Source organism: Labeo rohita, chromosome 17 (genome assembly GCF_022985175.1).
Source record: "Labeo rohita strain BAU-BD-2019 chromosome 17, IGBB_LRoh.1.0, whole genome shotgun sequence".
Lineage (NCBI taxonomy): Eukaryota > Metazoa > Chordata > Actinopteri > Cypriniformes > Cyprinidae > Labeo > Labeo rohita.
In genome coordinates, this window is record NC_066885.1 from 27,890,793 (window position 1) to 27,915,754 (window position 24,962).

At 35.0% G+C, this 24,962-nt stretch overlaps 3 protein-coding genes across 3 annotated transcripts; 1 reads left to right on the forward strand and 2 right to left on the reverse strand.

The window, feature by feature from the left end:
• Positions 1 to 202: 202 nt before the first annotated feature.
• nrbf2a (nuclear receptor binding factor 2a) lies at positions 203 to 7,339 on the reverse strand. Its single transcript, XM_051132798.1, has 4 exons — positions 7,217 to 7,339; positions 6,274 to 6,358; positions 6,112 to 6,152; positions 203 to 2,967 (listed from the first exon to the last, which is right to left on the reverse strand). Exons 1-4 carry the CDS (start codon positions 7,244 to 7,246, stop codon positions 2,503 to 2,505), a joined length of 621 nt encoding a protein of 206 aa, XP_050988755.1. The 5' UTR covers positions 7,247 to 7,339; the 3' UTR covers positions 203 to 2,502.
• A 12,468-nt stretch (positions 7,340 to 19,807) lies between these two features.
• On the forward strand, positions 19,808 to 22,095 carry egr2a (early growth response 2a). Its single transcript, XM_051132620.1, has 2 exons — positions 19,808 to 20,148; positions 21,085 to 22,095. Exons 1-2 carry the CDS (start codon positions 19,977 to 19,979, stop codon positions 22,092 to 22,094), a joined length of 1,182 nt encoding a protein of 393 aa, XP_050988577.1. The 5' UTR covers positions 19,808 to 19,976; the 3' UTR covers position 22,095.
• Positions 22,096 to 23,155: 1,060 nt separating this feature from the next.
• adob (2-aminoethanethiol (cysteamine) dioxygenase b) lies at positions 23,156 to 24,752 on the reverse strand. The gene has a single exon (XM_051134247.1). It carries the CDS (start codon positions 24,508 to 24,510, stop codon positions 23,743 to 23,745), a length of 768 nt encoding a protein of 255 aa, XP_050990204.1. The 5' UTR covers positions 24,511 to 24,752; the 3' UTR covers positions 23,156 to 23,742.
• Between the last annotated feature and the right edge of the window lie 210 nt (positions 24,753 to 24,962).

Consider the following 24,962-nt stretch of genomic DNA (forward strand, 5'->3'; position numbering starts at 1 on the left):
ACCAGCTTCAACAAAAATGATGCAAAGGTAGTGTTCTGTGGGGAAAAACATTCCTGAATGTAACAGCTGTGTTAATAAGACAGCTTTGTATGGACGCCATTTTCACCACTGAATAAAACATTAAAAAAGGTAATTGCGACACTATCTTACAATTATGATTTTTTTTTTTTATAGAACTGCGTGGTACAAACTCGCAAGTCTGTTTTTTTTTTTTTCTCTGATTTAATACGTCAAGGATATAAACTCACAATTGCATGTTATAAAGTTAAAAATGTGAGATATAAATTTGAAATTCTGAGAAATAGTCAAAACCGTTAAGTATACATTTGTAATTGTGGTGTGATTTTCAAGATATAAAGTCAAATATATTATATATAAAATCACAAATGTGAGAAATAAAGTCAGAATTGTGAGGTAAAAACTCAGTTCTGATTTTTTTTTTTTCTCAAAATTGCGAGTTTTGTATTTCACAATTTGGACTTTTTTTTTTTCTCACAATTGCAAGTTTATATCTCGCAGTTACAACTTTTTTTCCTCACAATTCTGGCATTTTTCTCAGAATTGTGAGATAGAAACTCAATCATGAGAAATGAAGTCAGAATTGTGAGGTAAAAATTCGCAGTTCACGTTTTTCTCAAATTGCGAGTTTGTATTTAGCAATTCTGACTTTTCTTCTCGCAACAAGTTTATCTCACAATTCTAACTTTTTTTCTTGCAATTCTTTTTTCTCAGAATTGTGAGATACAAACTCTCAATTGTGAGAAATAGTCAATTTTGAGGTAAAAACTCACAGTTCTCATGTTTTCCATAAATTGCAAGTTCTTGTCTTGCAGTTTTGTCATTTCTTCAAGTTTATATCTTGCAATTATGACTTTCTTCACAATTCAGAGATATATACTCATAATCTTGAGAAATTAAGTCAGAATTGCGAGCTAAAAACTTGCAGACTTTTCTCGCAATTTTGAGTCTGTATCTCGCCAATCTCACTTTTTCTCGCAGTTGACTTGTTTTCTCACATTGTGAGTTTGTATCTTGCAATTCCGACTTTTCTTGCAATTGCAAGTTTATATCTTGCAGTTATGTCTTTTTTTTCTCATGATTGTGAGTACATATCTTGTGGAAAAAGTCATAATTGCAAGATATAAACTTGCAATTGTGAGAAGAACAGTCAAAATTTGAAAAAGGCAATTTGCGAAAAAAGTCAGAACTGAGTTTTTACCTCACAATTCTGAGAAAAAAGTCAGAATTGCTAGGAAAAAAGTTGGACTTGTAAGATATTGAGATAAAAACCTGAAATTGCAAGAAAAGTCAATTGTGAGATACAAATTCGCTGCAATTTTGAGGTGAAAAAAAGACTGACATATTCTCAAAATTGCAAGTTTGTATCTTACAATTCCGACTTGACTTGCAATAATGTTATAAATTCAGAATTGTGAGATATGAACTTGCAATTCTGAGAAAAAGTCACAACTGCGAAATATAAACTCGCAATTCTGAGAATGTATCAGTTTTTTTTAATTGTGAGAACTGTAAGTTTATATCTCAGTTCTGACTTCAATTGCAGTTTGAGTTTGTATCTCGCAATTCTGACTTTTCTCGCAATTGCAAGTTTATATCTCGCAGTTTCTCATGATTGTGAGTATATATCTTGTGAAAAAAGTCAAAATTGGAGAAGAAAAGTCAAAATTGCAAGATACGAACTCACAATTCTGACAAAAAAAAAGTCAGAATTGCTAAAAAAAAAAAAATTTGAATTGTGATATATAAACTTGCAATTGCAAGAAAGGTCAGAATTGCGAGACAAACTCGCAACAATTTTGAGGGAATAAAACGACTGATATATTCTCAAAATTGCAAGTTTATATCTTACAATTTCGAATTAACTCAATATCACTCACAAAAAGTGTTATAAAGTCAGAATTGTGAGATATAAATTTGCAAGTCTGAGAACAGTCTTTTTTTATTTGCGAGTATTGTGAGTTTATATCTCACAATTGACATAATTTCTCTGAATTGCAAATTCACATCTGAATTCTGAATTATTTTTTGGACTACATTCTGACTTATTTGACTACTTATTTTTGGTGGAAACAGGCTTTGATCTAACACAGTTGAAACTACAATTCACACAGTAAAGTCAAAAGTTGGAATAATTAAAATATTTTGTTTTTGAAAAATATTGTAAAAATTACAATTTAAAAGAGCTTTCAATTTTTTATATTTATTCAAATGTAATTTATTCCTGAGATGACAAAGCTGAATTTTCAGCATCATTACTCCAGTCTTCAGTGTCACACAATCCTTCAGAAATCATTCTGATATGCTGATTTGCTGTTCAAGAAACATTTTTGATTATCAATGCTGAAAATAGATTTTGCTTCTTACTATTTTTGTGGAAACTATGACACCACCCAAAAGTTGGGGCTGACTGAGCTCAGCTTTGCCAAGTAAAAAATCATAATTATTCCAATCTTTTGAGTGATGCTGTAGGTGGATGCAGGTCTAGCTCTCATTTGCCATCTCCAACAGCAGCTGGATCTCCTGCTGGAGGTCAAGAGGCACATCCAGGAGCCTCATCCCCAGCGTCGAAGGCTGATCTATAGAAGCCGGAGGGCTCTGATGCTCCTCATATAGGTCTCTCTTCAAACTAGCATTCTCTGCCTTCAGTTTCTCATGCTCCTCCAGCAAGCGTTTGTTCTCCACCAGCAGAACCGCCACAAGCTTCCACAGGTCAGCGATGGCAGTGCTCTGCTCTTCCAGCCGAGTCTTGTCATCTTTGGCAGCCTTCCAGCCGAGCGGAGGACTTTGGAGGGCTGTTGGATTGGTACACTGTGTTATCAGGGCTGAGCTGTGTTTTGAAGGGCTGAGCAGGAGGTTTCCTTTGAGTTTAGCCTGTTTGCAGCTCATCCTGATCAGTCGCTGCTGCTGCAGATGTCTGTCTCTCTGCAGCTCTAAAGAAAGACGGACCTTGACAAGGAATCAAAATAATGGTTTAAATGTTGGCTGGGCTTTACAAGAGCGTCTTTGCTCTGAAAGAAAAGAGTACAAACGTGTACCAACAGAACAAGTGTTCTGTTTCATTCACAATAGCTTAGAAAGTACAGTACTGATTCAGGAGAAGTACATTACTGTGAGCAATAACGTTGAAGATGACAGATATTATGTATTACTTGACTGTTCGGATTACTTTAAAACACAAATGTAATTTATAGAATACTATTAAAGAATCCATTTAGGCTTTTCAGATTATGTTGATATAATGTTTATATAAACAACAGGCATTTAAAAGCTATTTCAATAGAACAATTGCAAGTGATTAAGTGGTGCTGCTATTGTATGGACAAAATGCACTTTGGAAAACATTAGTGAATAAAAAAAGCAGATCCATCTCGAAGCACTGAAAAAGCAACATTTTTGGTTAAGATACAGATGTTACTGTGGTCACTTCAAAGTAACATTTTATACCTGAACGTTACGTATTTGTACCAGGAAGCTGGTGAATGTTTAAAGGAGAAGTCCACTTCCAGAACAACAATTTACAAATAATTTACTCATGCTTGTCATCCAAGATGTTCATGTCTTTCTTTCTTCAGTCGTAAAGAAATGATGTTTTTTAAGGAAAACATTTCAGGATTTTTCTCCATATAATGGACTTCATTGGTGCCTTGATTTTGAACTTCCAAAATGTAGTTTAAATGCAGCTACAAAGGGCTCTAAACGATCCCAGCCGAGGAAGAAGGGTCTTATCTAGCGAAACGATTGGCCATTTTTTTTGAAAAATAAAAACTGGTATACTTTAAGCACAGGCTCTGGGATGCGCGTCCACGACACTACGAATCATGTCTAAGTTCATCGTCTGTGTATTCCGGCTGAAAAAGGTAGAGTATGGCGAAAAACTCCATCTTATTTTTGTCCTACAACTTCAGAATCATCCGACATCGTTGTACCTTTTTGTTTGTAAACAGCGTTTGACTTACTTGCACTTTCTTAGTCTTTGTGCGTTCGCTTTGTAAACACTGGGTCTGTAGTTGACCTTTCGACATGATTCAATAGTGCATAGCGTCGTAAACGCGCATCCCAGAGCATGTGTTACACAAGCTTTCGTGCTTAAAGTATACAAATTTGTATTTTCCGAAAAAAATGACCAATCGTTTCGCTAGATAAGACCCTTTTTCCTCAGTTTCCTGAAGCTGCATTTAAACTACATTTTGGAAGTTCAAAATTGGGGCACCAATGAAGTCCATTATATGGAGAAAAATCCTGAAATGTTTTCCTCAAAAACCATAATTTCTTTACGCCTGAAGACAGAAAGACATGAACATCTTGGATGACAAGGGGGTGAGTACATTATTTGTAAATTGATGTTCCGGAAGTGGACTTCTAATTTAAGGACTTTTTTTTTTATTTAGCAAAGTCACATTACATTGATCAAAAATGACACTGAAGACTTTTACATTGTTGTAATAAATACATGCATGCATGCATACACACATACAATATAAAATAACGGTTTTCTATTTTAATATATTGTAAAATTATATGTTGAGTTTTCATCAGCCATTACTCCAGTTTTAAGTGTCACATGATCCTTCAGAAATCATTCTAATATGCTGATTTATTATCTTCATATTTTGTTGGAACCTGTAATACTTTTTCAGGATTCTTTGATGAATAACAAGTTAGAAAGAACAGCATTTAGTCAAAAATATATAAGTCTTTTCTATCACTTTTTTATCAATTCAACACATCCTTGCTGAATAAAAGTATTATTTTCTTTCAAGAAAAGAATAAATAAAAAATTACTGACCCCAAACTTTTAAACGGTAATGTATATTGTTAAAAAATATTTCTATTTTAAATAAATGCTGCGCTTTTAAACTTTTTATTCATCAAAGAATCCTGAAAAAAAAAGTATCACAGGTTCCAAAAAATATTAAGCAACACAACGGTTTTCAAAATTGATAATAAAGCAGCATATTAAAATGATTTCTGAAGGATCATGTGACATTGAAGACTGAAGTAATGATACTGAAAATGTAGCTTTGGTCACAGGAATAAATTACATTTTACTGTATATTAAAGTAGAAAAACAGTATTTTACATTATAATAATATTTAACAGTAAGAAACTTCTTTAAAAAAACATTCAAAATGTTACTGATCCCAAACTTTTCAATGACAGTGTACATACATAAATAAATACATACATAAATAAATGCTGCTAAATGCAAAGATTCCTGAAAACTGATTAATAATAAAAAATGAATAGTTCATTTGCAAAAACAGATAACCATGTTTTTAAAAATTTTCAAAAATCATGTTTTCTGTTCTGCATTCCAAGTGATATCAATCAAACTGCAGTTGGGTTGTTTTGATTAAATAATATTAACTCAGAAAAAATAATAATACAGCTAACTAACACAATAAAACACAATAAAAACATAACACAATAAAAAACATGATTTATGAAAATGAAAAAAACTCTTCAAACGTTTCTTAAGCATCATATCAGCATATAAAAATAATTTCTGAAGGACCATGTTTGTCAGCACAGGAATAAATATTTTTAAATTTTAAATTATAACACTTATAATATTATTTTAAATTATAATAATATTTCACAATATTACTATTTTGCATTTTTAGTCAAATAAATGCAGCCTTGGTGAGCAGAAGAGACTTCTTTTATACATATTTTTAAAAAATAAATAAATAGTAATAATGAAAATCTTACAGAATCCAAACTATTGAACATCAGGTTACTTCTTTGCACTCCATGGCCCAACTAATGTCCTGAAAGTAGAATCTGAAACATATTTTTAACATATTACTGTACCTATTTTGTCCTAAAATGGGCCAGAAAAAGCGAGGAAAAATTATTTTTTCTACAACTGGGCCTGTCAATAAAATACACATTTAAAAGAAACAAAAAAAGTTGAGATTTTTGTGACATACTCAACTATTACCATACTTTTTAAAAATACTTCCACACTGAATTTGGATATTAAAATGTACACTACTATTACACTGCTCAAAGGCATGGCCTACGATTCACACATGCCAGACTGTTGGAATGGAGTCACACCCGTCTGTCATAAACATGCCGTCTTACCTGTTCACTCTGTGTCATTGATGAGGCTTCTGTCAGCAGCTCTAAGCAGAAAAAAAAACAAATACAGACTCATTCACTCCCTTATTTTATCTTCATGCTATCCTAGTTTATTATGTGTGGTTGCTCTGAAGCGGGAGAACAAACAAACTTAATTTCTTTTACCTGCTGCTTTACTATGGCATAAAATCGCCTCCTCAAATTTTTCTTTTGCCACCAACTGATCAGCCTTTCGTCCATAATGATGGGCCTGCAGAAGAGACAACTGTCAAGCTTTCTGGGAAAATACAGGATTTAAATAGGCCTACTTAAGATGCTTGAGTCTTAAAGCGGTGACTGTTAAAACACTGGAGTCCAAAATAGCAGATGACACTTATTGCATTTTATAACTCTAAAAGAGAAAATGCTGCAAACCAGTCATGATTTAGTTTACGAGAAACATGTCAATCTTCACCTCTTTGCATATTTCTTTATATTATTTTATTCCTAAATGTGACTCTGAACCACAAAACCAGTCTTAAGTAGCACATATTTGTAGCAATAGCCAACAATACATTGCATGGGTCACAATAATCGATTTTTCTTTTATGCCAAAAATCATCAGGATATTAAGTAAACATCATGTTCCATGAAGATATTTTATAAATTTCCTACCGTAAATATATCAAAACTTAATTTTTGATTAGTAATATGCATTTATAAGAACTTCATTTGAACTTCCCTGGTGAAAAAACCAGCATATGCTGGTTAGGTACGTTTTGATGCTGGTTTAAGCTGGTCCTTGACCAGCAACATGATCAGCAAAAACCAGCATCAAAACCTACCTACCAGCATATGCTGGTTTTTTCACCAGGGTTAAAGGCGATTTTCTCAATATTTTGATTTTTTGCACCCTCAGACTCCAAATATTGTCCTATCCTAACAAACCATACATTAATGGAAAGCCTATATTAATTGACATTTATGACTTTCATGTTCACAAATACATTTTGACATAACGGAGTAACAAATTACTATTTGTCACCCACAATAAACGCATATGGAGGGGCCTGTTTTGCATATTTAAAAGTTTAAATACGTAAAGCCACAACAGACACACCGTATTTACCTGATTTAGAGGGCTGTCCATGACTTCCATGTCTATTTCGTCCAGCAGTCTGACAGATTTCCCAATGTTTACCTCAAGACTAACAGCAGCACTGACCGAACACCTTGCGCAACTTCACGAGCGCGTTTGAAGTGACGCGACACGTGTTCGAGAAGGGAAGTGTGACCTCACAGTGTGTGACGCCATCTGCTGGACAACACAGACACGTCATGAATCTCTTATCACGCACAGACAAAACAGAAACTGATAAGAAAACGGCCTCATGTGTTCATATACTATAGAGTGTTTGTTGTTTAGATGAGCAGCAGTGCGTTACAGTTCTTTTCGTCACAGAGAGAGTCTCTAAAATCACTGATACGGTACTCAGGCACATTATCTGATAGGCGTAACTCTAAAGCAGCACTAAAGTACTATTTAAAAGTACATTTAAAACTATAAATAATTCCTTGTTTTATCTACATTTTTCTTCAACGCGGAAGTAAGCCTTGGATGAGACTTCCGGTTCATTAGCTGCTATGAGGAAATAAGGAGAAGAATTACAAGGTGCGGTAAACGGTGAAACTCATAATTAAGATAATACATTAAAACTAGATAAAAAAAGTTCGTCAAGACAAACTTTAAGTTGGCTTAAGAAAGCCGGAACAAAAAGTTTTAAAGAGTTTGAAAAGTTTATTAAGTTTAAGAAGTATAAGTTTTAAAAAGTTTTAAGTTTGATGGTTTTCAGTCTGAAATAGTTTGAATTCTAAAGTAGTTTTAAAAGGTTAAAGTTTGGATGTTTTGAAGGCTGTCAGAGATAGATAGATAGATAGATAGATAGATAGATAGATGAATGTTGTTAGCATGTTATTAACATGATTAGCAAGTTACTAGCATGTTGCTTGCATGATTAGCAAGTTACTAATATGTTACTAGCATGATTAGCAAGTTACTAGCATGTTTCTAGCATGATTAGCATGTTACTAGCATGCTTAGCAAGTTACTAGCATGATTAGCAAGTTACTAGCATGATTCTAGCATGATTAGCAAGTTACTAGCATGTTTCTAGCATGATTAGCAAGTTACTAGCATGTTACTAGCATGATTAGCAAGTTACTAGCATGTTTCTAGCATGATTAGCAAGTTACTAGCATGTTACTAGCATGATTAGCAAGTTACTAGCATGTTACTAGCATGATTAGCAAGTTACTAGCATGTTTCTAGCATGATTAGCAAGTTACTAGCATGATGCTTTCTCAAGCCAACTTAATAATATTGTAAGACGCACCAGTTTGCAATATCAAGCAAAATGAGCTGTTTTGTACAGCTAAAAATAGCTGGATGCAGATGAGATTAGAAGCCAGACACAACATTTACAAATGGCCACGCCCACTTTTATGTTGAGAAGAATGTATCACTTTTCAAACTTTTCAATGACAGTGTACATACATAAATACATAAATAAATAAATAAATAAATAAATAATAAATAAATGCTGCTAAAAGCAAAGATTCCTGAAAACTGTCAAGATTAATAATAAGAAGTGAATAGTTCATTTGCAAAAATAGATAACTACGTTTTTTTTAATTATCAAAAATCATGTTTTTTATTCTGCATTCCAAGTAATATCAATAAAACTGCAGTTGGGCTGTTTCGATTAAATAATAATAACCACAAAAAAAAAAATACAGCTAACAAACACAATAAAAACATGATTTTTGAAAAAGAATAAATCCGTTATCCGTTTTTGCAAATGAACTCTTCAAATGTTTCTTAAGCATCAAATCAGCATATTAAAATGATTTCTGAAGGATCATGTGACACTAAAGGAGAAGAATTATAAGGTGCGGTAAACGGTGAAACTCATAATTAAGATAATACATTAAAATAATATTGTAAGACGCACCAGTTTGCAATATCAAGGTCAACGAGCTGTTTTGTACAGCTAAAAATAGCTGGAGGCAGGTAAGATTAGAAGCCAGACACAACATTTACAAATGGCCACGCCCACTCTTACAGTGAGAAAAATGTAGACAAACATGTTTTCATCAGAATATCAGCCTATGTGAAATTAATTCAATTTAAAGCTGTTACAAAGCTCAATTACTTTTCAAGTTTCAAAGTTGTTCCAAACCTGTACGAGTTTCCTTCTTCTGTTGAACAGAGATATTTTGAAGAATGTTGATAACCAAATAGATGCTGGTAGCCGTTGACTTCCATAGTATGAAAAACAATTCTGTGGAAGTCAATGGCTACCGTCAGCTGTTTGGTTACTAACATTCTTCAAAATATCTTTGGACTGCATCCAACACGATTTTCACTAACGCCCCCAACTCGGAAACTCAGGGCTTAAAGAAAATTTCAAGTCTTCCACTCGTAATGGCAACTTTGTGGTGGCGTTCATGTTCGTTCAGCTTCTAAATACGATCTATCCGACATGACTTGAACGCACCATAAATCCATTCTGTCTATTTTGTCCTAAAATGGGGCAGAAAAAAGTGAGGAAAAATTCTCCAGATTCCATCTGGGCCTGTCAATGAAATACACATTTAAAAAAAAATTAAATAAATAAATAAATAAAAAAAGGTTGAGATTTTTGTGACATACTCAACTATTACCATACTTTTGAAAAAATTCTTCCACATTGAATTTGGATATTAAAATGTACACTACTATTACACAGCCATAGTATGAAACAATTCTGTGGAAGTCAATGGAGGGTGAGTAAATGATGACAGAAGTTTCATTTTTGGGTGAACTATCCCTTTAACTGTAGTAAAATGCAAAATTCTTGGCACGAAGTACAAAAAATGTTCTTGTTAGCTTCTTTTCATCTGATATTTGTATTGATTTTCTAGAGGATGTATTCTGATTGGCTGGTTTTATTGAATATGTGTACTCCAGCATGTGCTCATTGGGGGTGGATGTTTGGTCTTGGACCGTTTAAAGAATCATTTGAGGAGCCCTGAGCAATATCTGCTGGCTGAACAGGACAAGGCTGAACATCTGAAATCAGACATAACATGAACAACATCAAATTAACCATCATTTATGTTATGAAATTCAAAAACACACCACTTTTACACAGATGAAACGCATAGAGACAAAGTCATGGACAATGAGAGCGAGACTCGTATTTCAGCTGGTGTTGATTTTTCATCTAATGATCCACGCTCCCCATCCTCTCCATGCTGCTGCTTTCCGTCTTTGTTTCTTGGTGATGACATGGGCAATACCATCAAACTATAGAGGCTTGGTCATCCATCTTCCTGCTCTTTCCTCCTACGCACGGGGAATTTTGCGTGATGGGGGTTCACTGATCCCTGTGAAAAAAAAAATCTGAAGCTTCTTACTCAGAAATACTTGGCCTGGGGTATTTTTGTATGCTTATATCTACTTAGAATATGTTAAAATTATATATTAATTGATCAAATACCATTGCAACGTTGCAAACTACAACTAAAACAGATTTGAAATATATATATATATATTGATATAGAAATAAAGTATATATGTGAGCATCTGTGCAACATTCACTTTGTCCTGTTTTAACCACCTTAACACTCAATAAATTACAATCTATAGCACACCCAGTATAAACAACTGATTCTGGTAGAGTTGTGACATTATCACAGTTTCACATGAAACAAATAATATACATACTGCTTCATTTCCTAATTGTTAATTACAGACTGTCCCTTGTTCTCTGGCAGTGGATTAAACAGTAATTTAGCTGCTGTATCATCTCAAGCTCTAGGCATGTAAGCAATTCTTTGCGATTCTGTTGGATGGCGATTCTGAAATATCAGCCAAAATCTTAATGACCAGCCTGCAGTGAAACCATTTGTGTATCGGTCTGTCATGGCAATGTTATGCCCAAACAAATTGCCTTTACTATAAAATAGCTTGATAATTGAGAAAAAAAGTTCTATTAATAAAAATGCAGGTAAGTAAATCAAGTAAATAGCTTAGACTAACTTTCAAGTTTTAAATGAGAGGCCAAATTTGAATGATAAATGTGACCCTGGACCACAAAACCAGTCATAAGTGTAAATTTCTTAAAATTGAGATTTATACATTATTTGCAAGCCGAATAAAAAAGCTTTCCGTTGATGTATGATTTGTTAGGATAGAACAATATTTGGCTGAGATATAACTATTTGATAATCTGGAATCTGAGTGCAAAAGAATCAAAATACTGAGGAAACTGCCTTTAAAGTTGTCCAAATTAAGTTCTGAGTAATGCATATTACTAATCAAAAATTAAGTTTTGATATATTTATGGTGTGAAATGTACAAAATATTTTTACATAATATCCTAATGATTTTTGGCATAAAAAGAAAAACGATAAATTTGACCCATCCTATGTATTTTTGGCTATTGCTACAATTACACCCGTGCAACATAAGACTGGTTTTGTGGTCCAGGGTCACAAATGTATCATGAAAGTAAATAAAATACGTTATCAAAATCTTGAAGAAACACTGGGGGCGTGTCCGCTGTTGTCGCCGAAACCACACCCACTCGCGGCAAACGTACCGCCTCAACTGTCAAATACGCTAAAGGAGACCGAGCTGTTTTGTATACTTTCACAACCAGCTAATATGCGTTTACGTAATGAAGGCACAGCTATCTAGCAAACTGACATCTGTAGTAACTAATGACAATGAGTGACAGTAATGATGATAATGACAGTAACTCCTGATTGAGTGGGCCAATCACTGATGGAGGGGCAATGCTCAGTAGCTCTGTTGCGTCATGGAGACATGATTTCAGTTCCAAAAAACACAAAAAAGAACACAAAAATGGTAAAAAAAAAAAAAACTGTTTAACGGTTAACTCCACTATAGTGTTATCATTAATCGGCCATATTAGCGGCACTGAACATAAACAATGTCACTGAACCGAATGAAACTCGCATATTTTGCTGATTACTGTTTGCTGAAAATGATCAAAAGCCATTTGTGGTTGGAACTGAACCAGGATTTCAGGGCAAGAATCTTTAAAACATTCATGTTTTTCTTATCATTTCTGGTCAGGTAGGTGAAATATATGACCTTAAGTAGCACAGGTATATTTTTAACAATAGCCAACAATACATTGTATGGGTTGGAAATTATTGATTTTTCTTTTATGCCCAGAATCATTAGAATATTAAGATCATGTCTTATTAAGATATTTTGTACATTTCCTACTGTAATTATATAAAAACTTAATTTTTGATTAATAATATGCATTGCTAAGACTTCATTTGGACAACTTTAACTAACTGACCAACTCGTGACATATGCAATACATTTCTAACATTTATAAAGTGTTCAAAGACAATTCTCCGAATTCCCTTTTACACAGACTTTAATTCTCCCCATTTTTGACTATTAAAGACATCTAATGGATGAGAAAGAGACTCACAGAGGTCTTTATCACTCTCCAGTCAGGTGTTTACATCAAAAAAGTGACCAAAACTGAAACTTAGGACAACGTTATTGTCCAGGCTTTTCCCAGCAAACATAAAATGTTCCCCTAATATATACTGAGTTGTTATCTGAATGATCCACAGCTGTGTTTAGTAATAGTTGCTCATGAGTCCTTGTTTGTCCTGAACAGTTAAACTGTCTGCTGTTCTTCAGAAAAATCCTTCAGTTCCCACAAATTGTTTGGTTTTTCAGCATTTTTGTGTGTTTGAACCCTTTCCAACAATGACTGTATGATTTTGAGGTCCATCTTTTTACACTGACGACAACTGAGGGACTCATATGCAACTATTACATTAGGTTTAAATGCTCACTGATGCTCCAGAAGAAAAAATGATGCATTCAGAGTTGGGGATTGAAAACTGTTTGAATTTAAATTTCGCTTCTGAAGGGCAATATTGAATTTAAAAAAAATATATATGATATAAGAAAAATTCAAAATTTTTCACCCCCCAGCTCTTAATGAATCACTTTTTCTTCTGGAGCATCAGTGCTTGTTTGAACCTTCTGTAATAGTTGCATATGAGTCCCTCAGTTGTCCTCAGTGTGAAAAGATGGATCTCAAAATCAAACAGTCATTGTTGGAAAGGAAATACACAAAAATGCTGAAAAACCAAAGGATTTGTGGGACCTGAAGGATTTTTCTGAAGAACACTTTACTGGCTAATCAAATACAAACCTCCAAAACCTGTTCTGGGAACATTCTGGGAATCAAAAACGCTCTCATCTGACTTGCTGTTGCTCCGGACCTCCATCACTAGAGGGTCAGCTGTTTGGGACGCCACGCCTTAAGAGTAACACGCTTAAAGCAAACCCTCACACCTACGGCGGCCCCCTCCCGATTCGAAGAGACGCTCTCCGGCCCAATCTGCTGGCCTCCCCAAATCTCACTCATTACCATAGCAGCTCCAATCGTGAGGGTGTTTGGAGGTGGGAACAACTGCATTGTCCAGTTTTTTGGTTGGTTTGCGAATGAATAGAAAAGCATATACGAACCTCCTCTTACAGATGTAGAGGACTATATGTTATCAGGGTTGTCTGTGTTGGGGCGTGCAGAAGAAAGCCCCCGGACGAAAGAAAAGCTCAGCGCTGGTCATGAAAACTAAACAAACGTTCGGCAGAACGCAGCCATCAGGAATGGTAAGTGTTAAACTCTAAATGGAATTGTGCAATGTTGAAGTGTGTGAAAACACAGGGTTTTTTTTTTTTTTTCTTCTGAGAATTTCTGAGAGGGTTTTTTTTCTGAGAATTAAGGAAAAACTATTCTGACTTCCTCATTTTTTCTAACAGATGTTTAAAAGTTTTTTTTAAATGAATGAATGAATGTTATTCAGCTAGAAAGTTGACAGCAAATATATTTATAGCTTTACAAATGATTTCTGTTTCTAATAAATTAACTTTCTGTTCATCCAAAGAATCATGTCTGCACCAAAAATATTAAGCAGCACAACTGTTTTCAACATAATAATAATAATAATAATAAATGTTTCTTGAGCACTAAATCAGTATATTAAAATGATTTCTGAAGGATCATGTGACACTGAAAACTGAGTAATGATGCCAAAAAATTCCCAGGAAAATAGTACATTTTAAAATATACTAAAAGTTACATTAGGTGGAACTAATATTTCACAATATTACTGTTTTTCCTGTCAAATCTGACCAGCTACAAACTTTTAAATGATAAATTTCAAATTAAGAAAATTAAGTGTTTGTTTTTTTGTAAATAAAACAACTGATGATGTAAATGATCAGGTTTGAGCAACTTGAAATGATTTTTTGAAGTAAATGAAGTAAAAAGATACAGATGGAAGTGTGTACAGGCCTAAAGGGACGGTTTATCAAAAAAACGCATTGAACAGAGGCGTGTTGTGTTATAAAAAAGGAATAATGAGTTTTGGAGAAATCACAGAGTGACGTTTGATTAATCGTCGTGTGCAGGGGTCAGCAAACCCCCACGCAACACCAAAGCCAACGCAAACAAAATGGGCTGTGAACCCATCCCAACATGGCGCTGCGTGGGCGTGCAAGGCACAGAGGGCATAAGAGGGGCACAAAGGGAGGGGGCTGTTGGGATGGGGGGTACCAAACAACCCGCCGAAATAGTCTACCATCTGCTATGAAGAATTCACTTTATTTAACAATGTAATTGAATGTAATGATCAATTTTCTAGCTTGATAATGATGGTTATGGCTGAAATGCCAATAATTTTTTCCATTGTTATTATCAATAGCATCTGTTATTTTTTATTATTTTTAATATCACTCTTGATTATATTTCTGCTAAAACTGGTTCTGTTGTGAGTTATATAAGTATTGTGTCTTCCACAGCTGCAATTAACTTTTTTTTTCTGGTGAATAGCGGCACCGACACAATGGCAAGAAATTTTTGCGTCTGTAGGCGTAAGACAAAGGAAGCAAACATTTGCGCTGCCCCCGACAATTTTGAGAATGAATAGATGTTTGGCTTTTGTGAGAAAACTGCTGCTCATTTTAACAAGACACCTGAACCCACAAATCATAATAACAGACAGAGCTGTCCGACGCAATGATATTCCAGTTTAAATTGTGAACTAACAGGCAGCAGATTTGGAGCAGGTTCTCGCAGACAGCAAACATCTGATTCTCTGAATGACAGCCGGCCGCTGTTCGCATCGCTCAGGCTGACTGCTGGAGGAGGATGTAGCAGAGCTGATGTGGCGATGACACTTTCAGATCAGCCACGTTATCTGAGCTGCATCAGAGGTGACAGGAAGAGAAGTGTGCTTTTAATACCGAGGACCTTAATTCTCATTAATTAGACGTCATTCGAAATAACAGTCTTCGCTGATGGTTTGATCAGAAAATTAATGAATGAACTGAAAGTTTTGGCACAAAACATTTCTGAAACTAATCATTTAAATGTATTATATTATCTTGAGTTAATTTTAAAAATACATAGACATACACTGAATTTTTGTGGGCACAAAATGCTCCTGAAGTTAAAAAGTACGTCAGTAAGTAAATAAATAAATCGAACCTTTTTGGCACAAAAGGTTCCTGAGGATAAAATAAAATAAATAAATAAATAAATAAATAAATCTTTTCACAAAAAAGTTTCTAAAGTAAGTAAATAAATAAATAAATAAAGTTCCTGAGGTAAATAAATAAATAAATATTTTTGGAAAAAAGGTTATGAGGTAAAGAAATAAATAAGTAATCCTTTTGACATAAAAGTTTCTTAAGTAAATAAATTAATATTTTGGAAAAAAAATCATCAAGTAAATAAATCTTTTGACACAAAAGTTTCTAAAGTTAAAAATGATATAAATAAATAAATAACCCTTTTTGGCACAAAAAATCCTGACATAAGCAAGTAAATAAATAAATAAATATTTTGCCACAAACTTTTCTAAAGTTAAAAATGAAATAAAATAAATAAATAAATAGAACTTTTTTGTTCAAAAAAGTTCCTGCGGTAAATAAATAAATACATAATCCTTTTAACACAAAAGTTTCTAAAGTTTAAAAAAAAAATAATAAACAAACAAATAAACAAACATCTTTAACACAAAAAGTTCCTAATGCAAGCAAGTAAATAAATAAATAAGCTTTTTGGCACAAAAAGTTTCTAACGTAAGTAAATAAATAAATAAATAAATATTTTGAGTAAAAGTTTATAAACTTAAAAATGAAATAAATAAATAAATAAATAGAACATTTTTGAACAAAAAAGTTCCTGCGGTAAATAAATAAATACATAATCCTTTTAAAACAAAAGTTTCTAAAGTTTAAAAAAAATGTTAATAAACAAACAAATAAACAAACATCTTTAACACAAAAAGTTCCTGATGCAAGCAAGTAAATAAATAAATAAGCTTTTTGGCACAAAAAGTTTCTAACGTAAGTAAATAAATAAATAAATAAATATTTTGAGTAAAAGTTTATAAACTTAAAAATGAAATAAATAAATAAACAAATAGAACATTTTTGAACAAAAAAGTTCCTGCGGTAAATAAATAAATACATAATCCTTTTAAAACAAAAGTTTCTAAAGTTTAAAAAAAATGTTAATAAACAAACAAATAAACAAACATCTTTAACACAAAAAGTTCCTGATGCAAGTAAATAAATAAATAAGCTTTTTGGCACAAAAAGTTTCTAACGTAAGTAAATAAATAAATAAATAAATATTTTGAGTAAAAGTTTATAAACTTAAAAATAAAATAAATAAATAAATAAATAAATAGAACATTTTTGAACAAAAAAATTCCTGAGGTAAATAAATAAACAAATTAATAAGTAAATAATTATTTTCTAAAGTTAAAAATGTAATAAACAAATAAACCTCTTTGACACAAAAAGTTCAGCAAATAAATAAATAAATAAATAAATATTTGCCTAAAAAAATTCTAAAGTTACAAATAAAATAAATAAACATTTTGACAAAAGTTTCTAAAGTTAAAAATTAAATAAATAAACACATTTAACATTTCTGCCACAAAAAGTTCCTGAGGAAATAAATAAATAAATAAATAAATTGATAAATAGAACCTTTTTGGCACAAACAGTTCCTAAGGGTTCAACAAACAAACAAACAAAACAACCCTTTCAAGCAAAAGTTAACAATGAAATAAACAAACACACAGACATACACAACTGCCAAAGAACATTCCTAAGGTTAAAAATAAAACAAATATACTTAATAAATAAATAAATATAATGACATAAATAATTTAAATAAGTAATTAAATAAATAAATAAATTTGGATAGATAGATAGATAGATATAGATCAATCTCTACTTTAATGTGTATGCTTACGATTTTTGATATGTTTATGATATTTCAGTCCTTAGCAATAAAGCATCAATTGCTGTTCAGTTTACTTTTGCCTGATGTTTACAGATGTTCAGGCAAAAACACATAAATTACCATAAACATGTTATGATTTCATGTCTGGAAGCTTATTTTTGTTGTACATCAGTAGATAAAACCTTTATGGCTGAATCCTTTCATATGAAATTGGACTATGATCCATTAAATAAGATCTCAAGAGATGCTGGTTTTGCACTAACTGTAATGTGTTATACTGGCATGCACAGAAGCTCAGTCAGCATGCAGTGCCTGCGCATGTGGGCGAGTGTGAATGGGAACAGAGAGAAGGCAGGCAGGCTGGGGGTGTCTGTACAGAAGTAAGAGGAGGGCAGATGCACATCTATTCAGAGAGGCTCCTCTTTCGCTAGGACTCCATGGAGAAGGGGCTGTTCCATAGTGTGGGTGGCTATGAATTAGGCCTCAGTCGCACATACAGCAAACGCTCTGTTGCTCATGCTGCCACGGATGAAAATAGAACATGGTGGCAGAAAAACAAAAAGTGACGAGAGAGATGATGATGAAGAGCCGACAACGGCCTCACATGTGTCAGTCATACTGAGGGAGAACATACGAGAATAAGACCATACAACAGACGGCTATATTTTAAATATATCGTATGCTACATATATAATACACTACCAGTCAAAAGTTTTTGGACAGTAATGTTTTTCTAAAGAAGTCTCTTCTTTACAGTAAAATTGTGAAATATTTTTACTATTTAAAATAACTGCTCTCTATTTTAAAATGTTTTAAAATGTAATTAATTCCTGTGATCAAAGCTGTATTTTCTGCATGATTACTCCAGTCTTCAGTGTCACATGATCTTTCAGAATCATTCTGATATGCTGATTTGCTGTTCAAGAAACATTTATTATTATTATCAATATTTAAAACAGTTTTCAGGATTATTTGAAGCTTTCGTAACATTATACACTACACCATTCAAAAGCTTGGAGTCAGTATTTTTTTTTTGTAAAGAAATTATAGAAATGTATACTTTTATTTTGCAGGAATGCTTTAAATTGATCAAAAGAGAAGATAAAGACATTTATAATGTTACAAAAGATTTCTATTTCAGATAAATGCAGTTCTTCTGAACGGTCCATATAATCAAACAAACCTGAAAAAATCTACTTAGCTGTTTTCAACATATTATTATTATTATTATTATTTTTTTTGTTTTTTTGAGCAGCAAATCAGAATATTAGAATGATTTCTGAAGGATCATGTGACTGGAGTAACGATGCAAAAAAATCAGCTTTTTAAAAATATATTCAAATAGAAAACAGTTTTTTTTAAATACTGAAAATATTTCAGAATTGTACTGTTTTTGCTGTACTTAGTGTATTTTGTTAAATGGCTTCTAAAACTACTTTGACATGTTTGAAATACTTCACAATGCTGTGAAAGTGTAAAATATAGTTAAATATTAAACTGTTTGCAACTCCTACAACCTACACTTTAAAAACGGGCACAGTCTACTGTATTAATTTGTTGGAATTTTCGGTATTTATTTATTTGACAGGTGTTTTGTATTTTGAATTTACACTTCGTTGCCTTTTAGAGTTTTAGAGTTAAAAGAAATGTCCATAAAGTTAATAGATAATGTTCCAGTAATGATCTGCCAGTACTGTTTCTGTAACTTACAGTGTGAAAAATACAGCCTAACTAAAGTCTATTTTCAGTAATCAAGATGTTTAATCGCAATGATCTTGTTACCGAGGAAAATAAACGTTCTGTGGCCTGTATTAATAAATATGTTTCCTTAACTCTCTAGAAACTAGAATAACTTTCCAACACATTCAAATATCACTTTCCTGAATTTAGTTTTATTACGGTTCCTCTGTGGGACGTGAACTCGGCGTGGCTCGTTTTTTTCCGTGTCGAGTTTCCCGGATACATCCCATATAAGTCAAAAAGGGCGTGTTCGAGGTTACCGGATAATATCCATTTATGGCATGCGACTTAACCGGAATTCCTGATAATAACATAACACCAAAAGTCAATAATAGTGAAAAAGCATCTAAGTGTTTCACAGAGCGCAAATCTAATTCGACATAATATCAATAATTGCACAACAAATCATTAACAACAAATTAAAGTTATGTGAGAGTCAGAGATCAGTCTAAACAGCGAGCTCGTGTCGTCACATGGCCAAAAGCAAAAAAAAAAAAAAAAAAAAAAAAAAAAAGCCCAACCCGTTTTTTCTGTCCTTGTATGGTCAGTGACGTCATGGGGCATTGACAGGAGCTTCTTAAATGCATACTACGACATAAAGTTTCACTTATTGCGGCGGCACATATGAAGGGAGCTGATGAGCTCTAACAGACCGATGCGGGCGTTTATGATGACAGCACTTAAGTGAACATATCTACACATCAACTAGATCATAAAAGCTCTGAGAACAACTTAATAAAATTCAGCTTCTTTTTACAAACAACACCGAGGATCAAAATGACAGCGACAACTAGTACCAGGGATAAAATTAACGCGTCGCTCAGTGATTTGATGCGCTGTCTGCCGTCACACGGCTACTCTCTGGATGAGATCCCCACATCAGTGCCGACTGGCTTCTCTCATGTGGATGTGGGGGTTTGTTCTGACCAGTTCAGTGACGCGTCGGGAGGTAAGAAAATATTAGGATGCTTACAGTAATTAAAGTCATATTCGCAGAGGATGTCGTTTAGTGTGTCCTGTAATTGTTTTTGAAACTAAAGCTATGGTGAATTAGAATAATTTTAGCTCCAGTCGTCCTATGTAATAGTTGTTAGGTAAACAAATATACACAACTTTTGTTTTCTAACTGCCTTTTAGTACATTTTAACGATTTATTCATTTGCATTTATGTTGTCTAAAAAAGTTTTGCACGTTAGTTTGTACTTTTTCGTTGTTTTTATTAAATGCACCTGTTCGTGTTTTATTGCGGTAAAAGCGTATACGCTCTTAAAAATAAAGCTTCTTTATTGGCATCGATGGTTCCATTCAGAACCTGGAACATCCATGGAACATTTCAAATTTAGAAAAAGTTCTTTATAGTGGAAAAAGGTTCTATAGATTTTTAAAATGGTTCTTTTAAGAACTGTTCACTGAAAGGTTCTTTGTGGAACCAAAAACGGTTCTTCTATAACATCAAAGCAAAAACACCGCTTTGGAGCCTTATTTTTAAGAGTGTAGTCTGTCGGGGCATGTTGTCACAAAAGCTGAAAAGTGTGGAAATACTCTTTACTAAAACGTACGCGCGTCCATACATAACGCTGATTTTCCGAGGTAAAACGATTTCCTTATGATCTTCGTAAACAACTTTAAATATGCTATTTATATCTCATCTCCGGCTCATTAAGAGGAAGGACATTCAGCAGGCTATTAGACTAAAATATTTAACTGCGATCTTACATTTGGTCCAACCAGAATATCAAGAGATACCCGCATATATTTTGCCACCTACATACCATCTTTTGAAAACAAATAGCTCACTGAATATTCCTGGTAACACGTGCCGAATGCGCGATTTAGTGAAAACACGCAATTGCTCAACAGTAACGTCTTGCTTTCACTCTTACAGGTGGCTTGAGCACCGACAGCTTTGGCGTGGAAAAACGGGGCCTTGAACTACCAGACCTGAGCAAGTTTTCTCCACACAGTGCGCCTGTCGCCTACACAGGGAAAATTTCCATCGACGCGCAGGGAAGTTGGAATCACGAGGGAATAATCAACTTTGTCAGCGCAGGGGTGCAAGACAGGCCACCTTCGCCGGGATCATTCTCCACAGGCTCCCCCTCAGAGCCAGACTGCTCCAAAATAGGCCAGACTCTTGCCAACATGGAGCATATGTACACAGGGCCGCCCCCGTACACCTGTAGTGCCGATGGGTACCAGGACCCCTCGGCTTACCTGTCGACCACGACGTGTCCTATAACATACGCCACTCCGTCTTATTCAACTCCAAAGTCAAGCATAGACGGGACGCTTTTCTCTATTATTCCCGATTATGGTGGGTTCTATCAGACCAGCAATAGCCAAAGGGACAACATGGCTGTTTTTCAGGACATTAAACCATTTTCGTGCTCACTGGAGTCTATTAGAGTCCCTCCACCTTTGACTCCCTTGAACACCATAAGACATTTTACACTGGCTTGTCCCGTAGACGGGCCAAGGGCGGCTATGGACTGCACCAGTCCGCAAAACGTCCCACTCAGGCCAATCGTGCGGCCTCGGAAGTACCCGAACCGGCCGTGCAAGACGCCGGTCCATGAGCGGCCGTATCCCTGCCCGGCTGAGGGATGCGACCGGAGGTTTTCGCGCTCGGATGAGCTGACGCGCCACGTTCGCATCCACACCGGCCACAAGCCGTTTCAGTGCCGCATCTGTATGCGCAGCTTCAGCCGGAGCGACCACCTCACGACTCACATACGCACACACACGGGCGAGAAGCCCTTCTCCTGTGACTTCTGCGGCAGAAAGTTCGCCAGGAGCGACGAGCGAAGGAGGCACACAAAAATCCACCAGAGACAGAAAGATAAAAAGGGCTCCGCGCCTTCTCACAGCTCGAGTGCCGACGGTACAGCGATGTGAACTGACTAGTTCGGCCCATTTAAACCTGAGACTTTGTGTGCGCACAAACAAAGGCAGCTTATGATTTAAGTGTTGAATGTGGTTTGTTGTAGTAACTAGACAACGTCCGTATCACAGAATATTTCATGTGGTGCGAATTGCAGTTGTTCTGAGATATAGTGTTTACACTGAGTCTTTTTATTGACATTGTTACTGTTATGTGTCTTAATAAAATAATGATAAACGCAAGGTGCATTTGTTGAGATTCTAAATGCTGTATGGCATTACAGAGTTATAACACCAGAGGTCGCAATTTGCCAAACTACTGACTGCGGCTAATAAGGTTGCACGAAAAATATACACTACCGTTCAAAAGGTTAATTCTATTATGTGTGAAAGAAATGGTACTTCTGTTCAACAAAGACGCATTAAATTGACATTAAGACATTCATAATGCCAGAACAGATTTCGATTTAAAAAAAAAGTTCTTTTGAACTTAAATTCTGCAAAAATACTATGGAATAAGCAGCACTGATAATTATAATTATTATCCGCATATGTGACCCTGGACCACAAAGCTGAATAAATAAGCTTTCCACTGATGTATAGTTTATTCTCTGAGGGGAGAAAGTTGTCCAAATGAAGTTCTTAGCGATGCATATTACTAATCAAAAATTAAGTTTTGATATATTTACAGTAGAAAATGTACAAAATATTTTCATGGAACATGATCTTTACTTAATATCCTAATGATTTTTGGCATAAAAAAACATATTGTTGGCTATTGCTACAAATATACCAGTGCTACTTAAGACTGGTTTTGTGGTCCAGGGTCACATATTGAAATCATTTCTGAAGAATCAGGTGACACTGACAAATTAGTCAAAGTCAGCTTCGGGAATAAGTTACATGTTAACGTATGTTAAAACAGAAAACTATTATTTGAAATTGTAATATTTCACTGTCACTGTTTTTACTGTATATTTTTGATAAGAAGCAGCCTTGGTGAGCATAAAAGACCTTTGAACTGTAGTCGATGTTGGCTGTAAAGAATCTAAAATGTATTTAAGTAAGCAACAAGATCACTTTCTACTGCATCTTTTATTAGCTGAAGTCTAAGGCAAATCAGAACTTTAATGTTTTATGCAAAATTCACATCACATTGTTCATATTTCAACAGTCTTATTCACTTTCATTAGTTAAATTGACATCCTAGCCAAGTGCTTTATTGTCATAATTACCAGGAGTGTTCAAATAGGTATCCAGTGTTACACGGCCAATTTGTCAAGTTTGTTGCTGAACATTTCAGTGTTCTGATAACTTAATGCATTATTAACACAATATATCAACGGAAACATGATGAGCAGATTTCTGCTCTGATAGAAGCCTTTGTTAAACCAAATCTCACATCTGCCACAAGTATTTAAATATTTATCACATGCTATACAGAGTGAATCCAGGCAACAAAGAATGAACAGGGACTAGTTCTTTTGTTGAACCTGTACACAAAATCAGAACAGTTTGCATGCAAACATTGGAAATGTATGGACGCATGTACAAAATAATAGCCAAAAGACGATAAAAAGTTAAAGACAGCAGCCGTGATAAGTGCTTAGGTATTTCAAATCATAAGGAAAAAAACAAGGCAGCCAGTTTACAGTCAGATCCTTCAGAGGGACACTTTAGGCCCTGGGTAGGGTTCACCACCACACCAGAATTCACTAGGCTGTGGTATTTCCATAAGCCACAGGTCACCCTGTTCCTGAGCTTCGCTCTTTCTGTCTGCAGCCTCTGAATGCGCATGCAAAACTTTATAATAATGACAGTCCCTCCCTTCATCTGGATCATACGGCGGTGATAATATGTCAAGGAAAGCGGTGGGTCCGTCAACAGCGTCTATCTGGTGGATATTGTCTTTTTGGGGTGACAGCACACACAGGCCGTTCTCCTCCGTGTACTCCCCCACCGACCTCAGCATCGAAGGCCGAAGTGAGCTCCTCTGGAAGGGCATCAGCGGAGGGTTGAACTGCACGCCGCTGGCACCATCTCTAGGCTTATCCAACCTGTCGAAACAGCTGATTCGCACCTTGCCGTAAATCACCTTGAGTATGCCGTACATCCCCGGATGATCATGCAAGGGTATCGAAGCGCCCGTTTTTAATAAAAACACCCCCATGCTGAACGTGTCGGTCTCGTAAATGTGCATGTATGTCACGGGAGGCGCGATGCGCTGGGACGGCATCGGGGCGCCCTCGATGGTCCGGGGTGCGATCCTCAAATCCGCCGCTCTGACCTCCGCCATGAGGCTTTTCAGCTTGCTCAGATTCTCCAAAAACACTTTATTGTGTTCTCCGACAACCGAGGGGTTTCGGAAAGTCGTAAGGGCCTGTTTGGCGATTTTCTGGACAGTGGAAGTCATGTTGTCTCGTGGCATCATAACGCAAGTGTCCAGCGTCAACTTGACATTCAACTTAACGCGCCAATTTTTTTTACGCGCCTCGCTCCTTCTGCGATATCACGTCCAGATCCTGTTTTAGAGATGCCCTTCTTATTTACACCGTCAAAATCGACACCATGTGTAAAAGCTTAAGCGCAGCCTTAAGAATACCGTTAGGATCAAGTCATTTCTAGCCATGACTACTCCATATACAGGCATCTGATTCACACGTACGCAATGTCAACACTGATATACGTCATGCAGAGGATTATGGGAAACGTAGTTTTTTCACTACTGTGAAACTTAAGTGGTACCGCAAAACGAATCATTCCAGAGTTCGTGTTTTAATATCTGCAAACTTAATCCAAACTCCTCTGTCGCGAATGAAAAGATCTTCGTGAACATCACACGAAGACGTTGCGTGAGATGTTACACGTTAACGACTTACTACA

Bases quoted from the DNA above. Each gene is read 5' to 3' on its own strand.
- adob (XM_051134247.1), bottom strand. From the start codon at position 24,510: ATGATGCCACGAGACAACATGACTTCCACTGTCCAGAAAATCGCCAAA.
- egr2a (XM_051132620.1), top strand. From the start codon at position 19,977: ATGACAGCGACAACTAGTACCAGGGATAAAATTAACGCGTCGCTCAGT. The intron at 20,149-21,084 runs GTAAGAAAATAT...TCACTCTTACAG, and splicing joins GTTCAGTGACGCGTCGGGAG to GTGGCTTGAGCACCGACAGC.
- nrbf2a (XM_051132798.1), bottom strand. From the start codon at position 7,246: ATGGAAGTCATGGACAGCCCTCTAAATCAG. The intron at 6,359-7,216 runs GTAAATACGGTG...TCTCTTCTGCAG, and splicing joins TGGACAGCCCTCTAAATCAG to GCCCATCATTATGGACGAAA. The intron at 2,968-6,111 runs GTAAGACGGCAT...TTCCTTGTCAAG, and splicing joins CAATGACACAGAGTGAACAG to GTCCGTCTTTCTTTAGAGCT.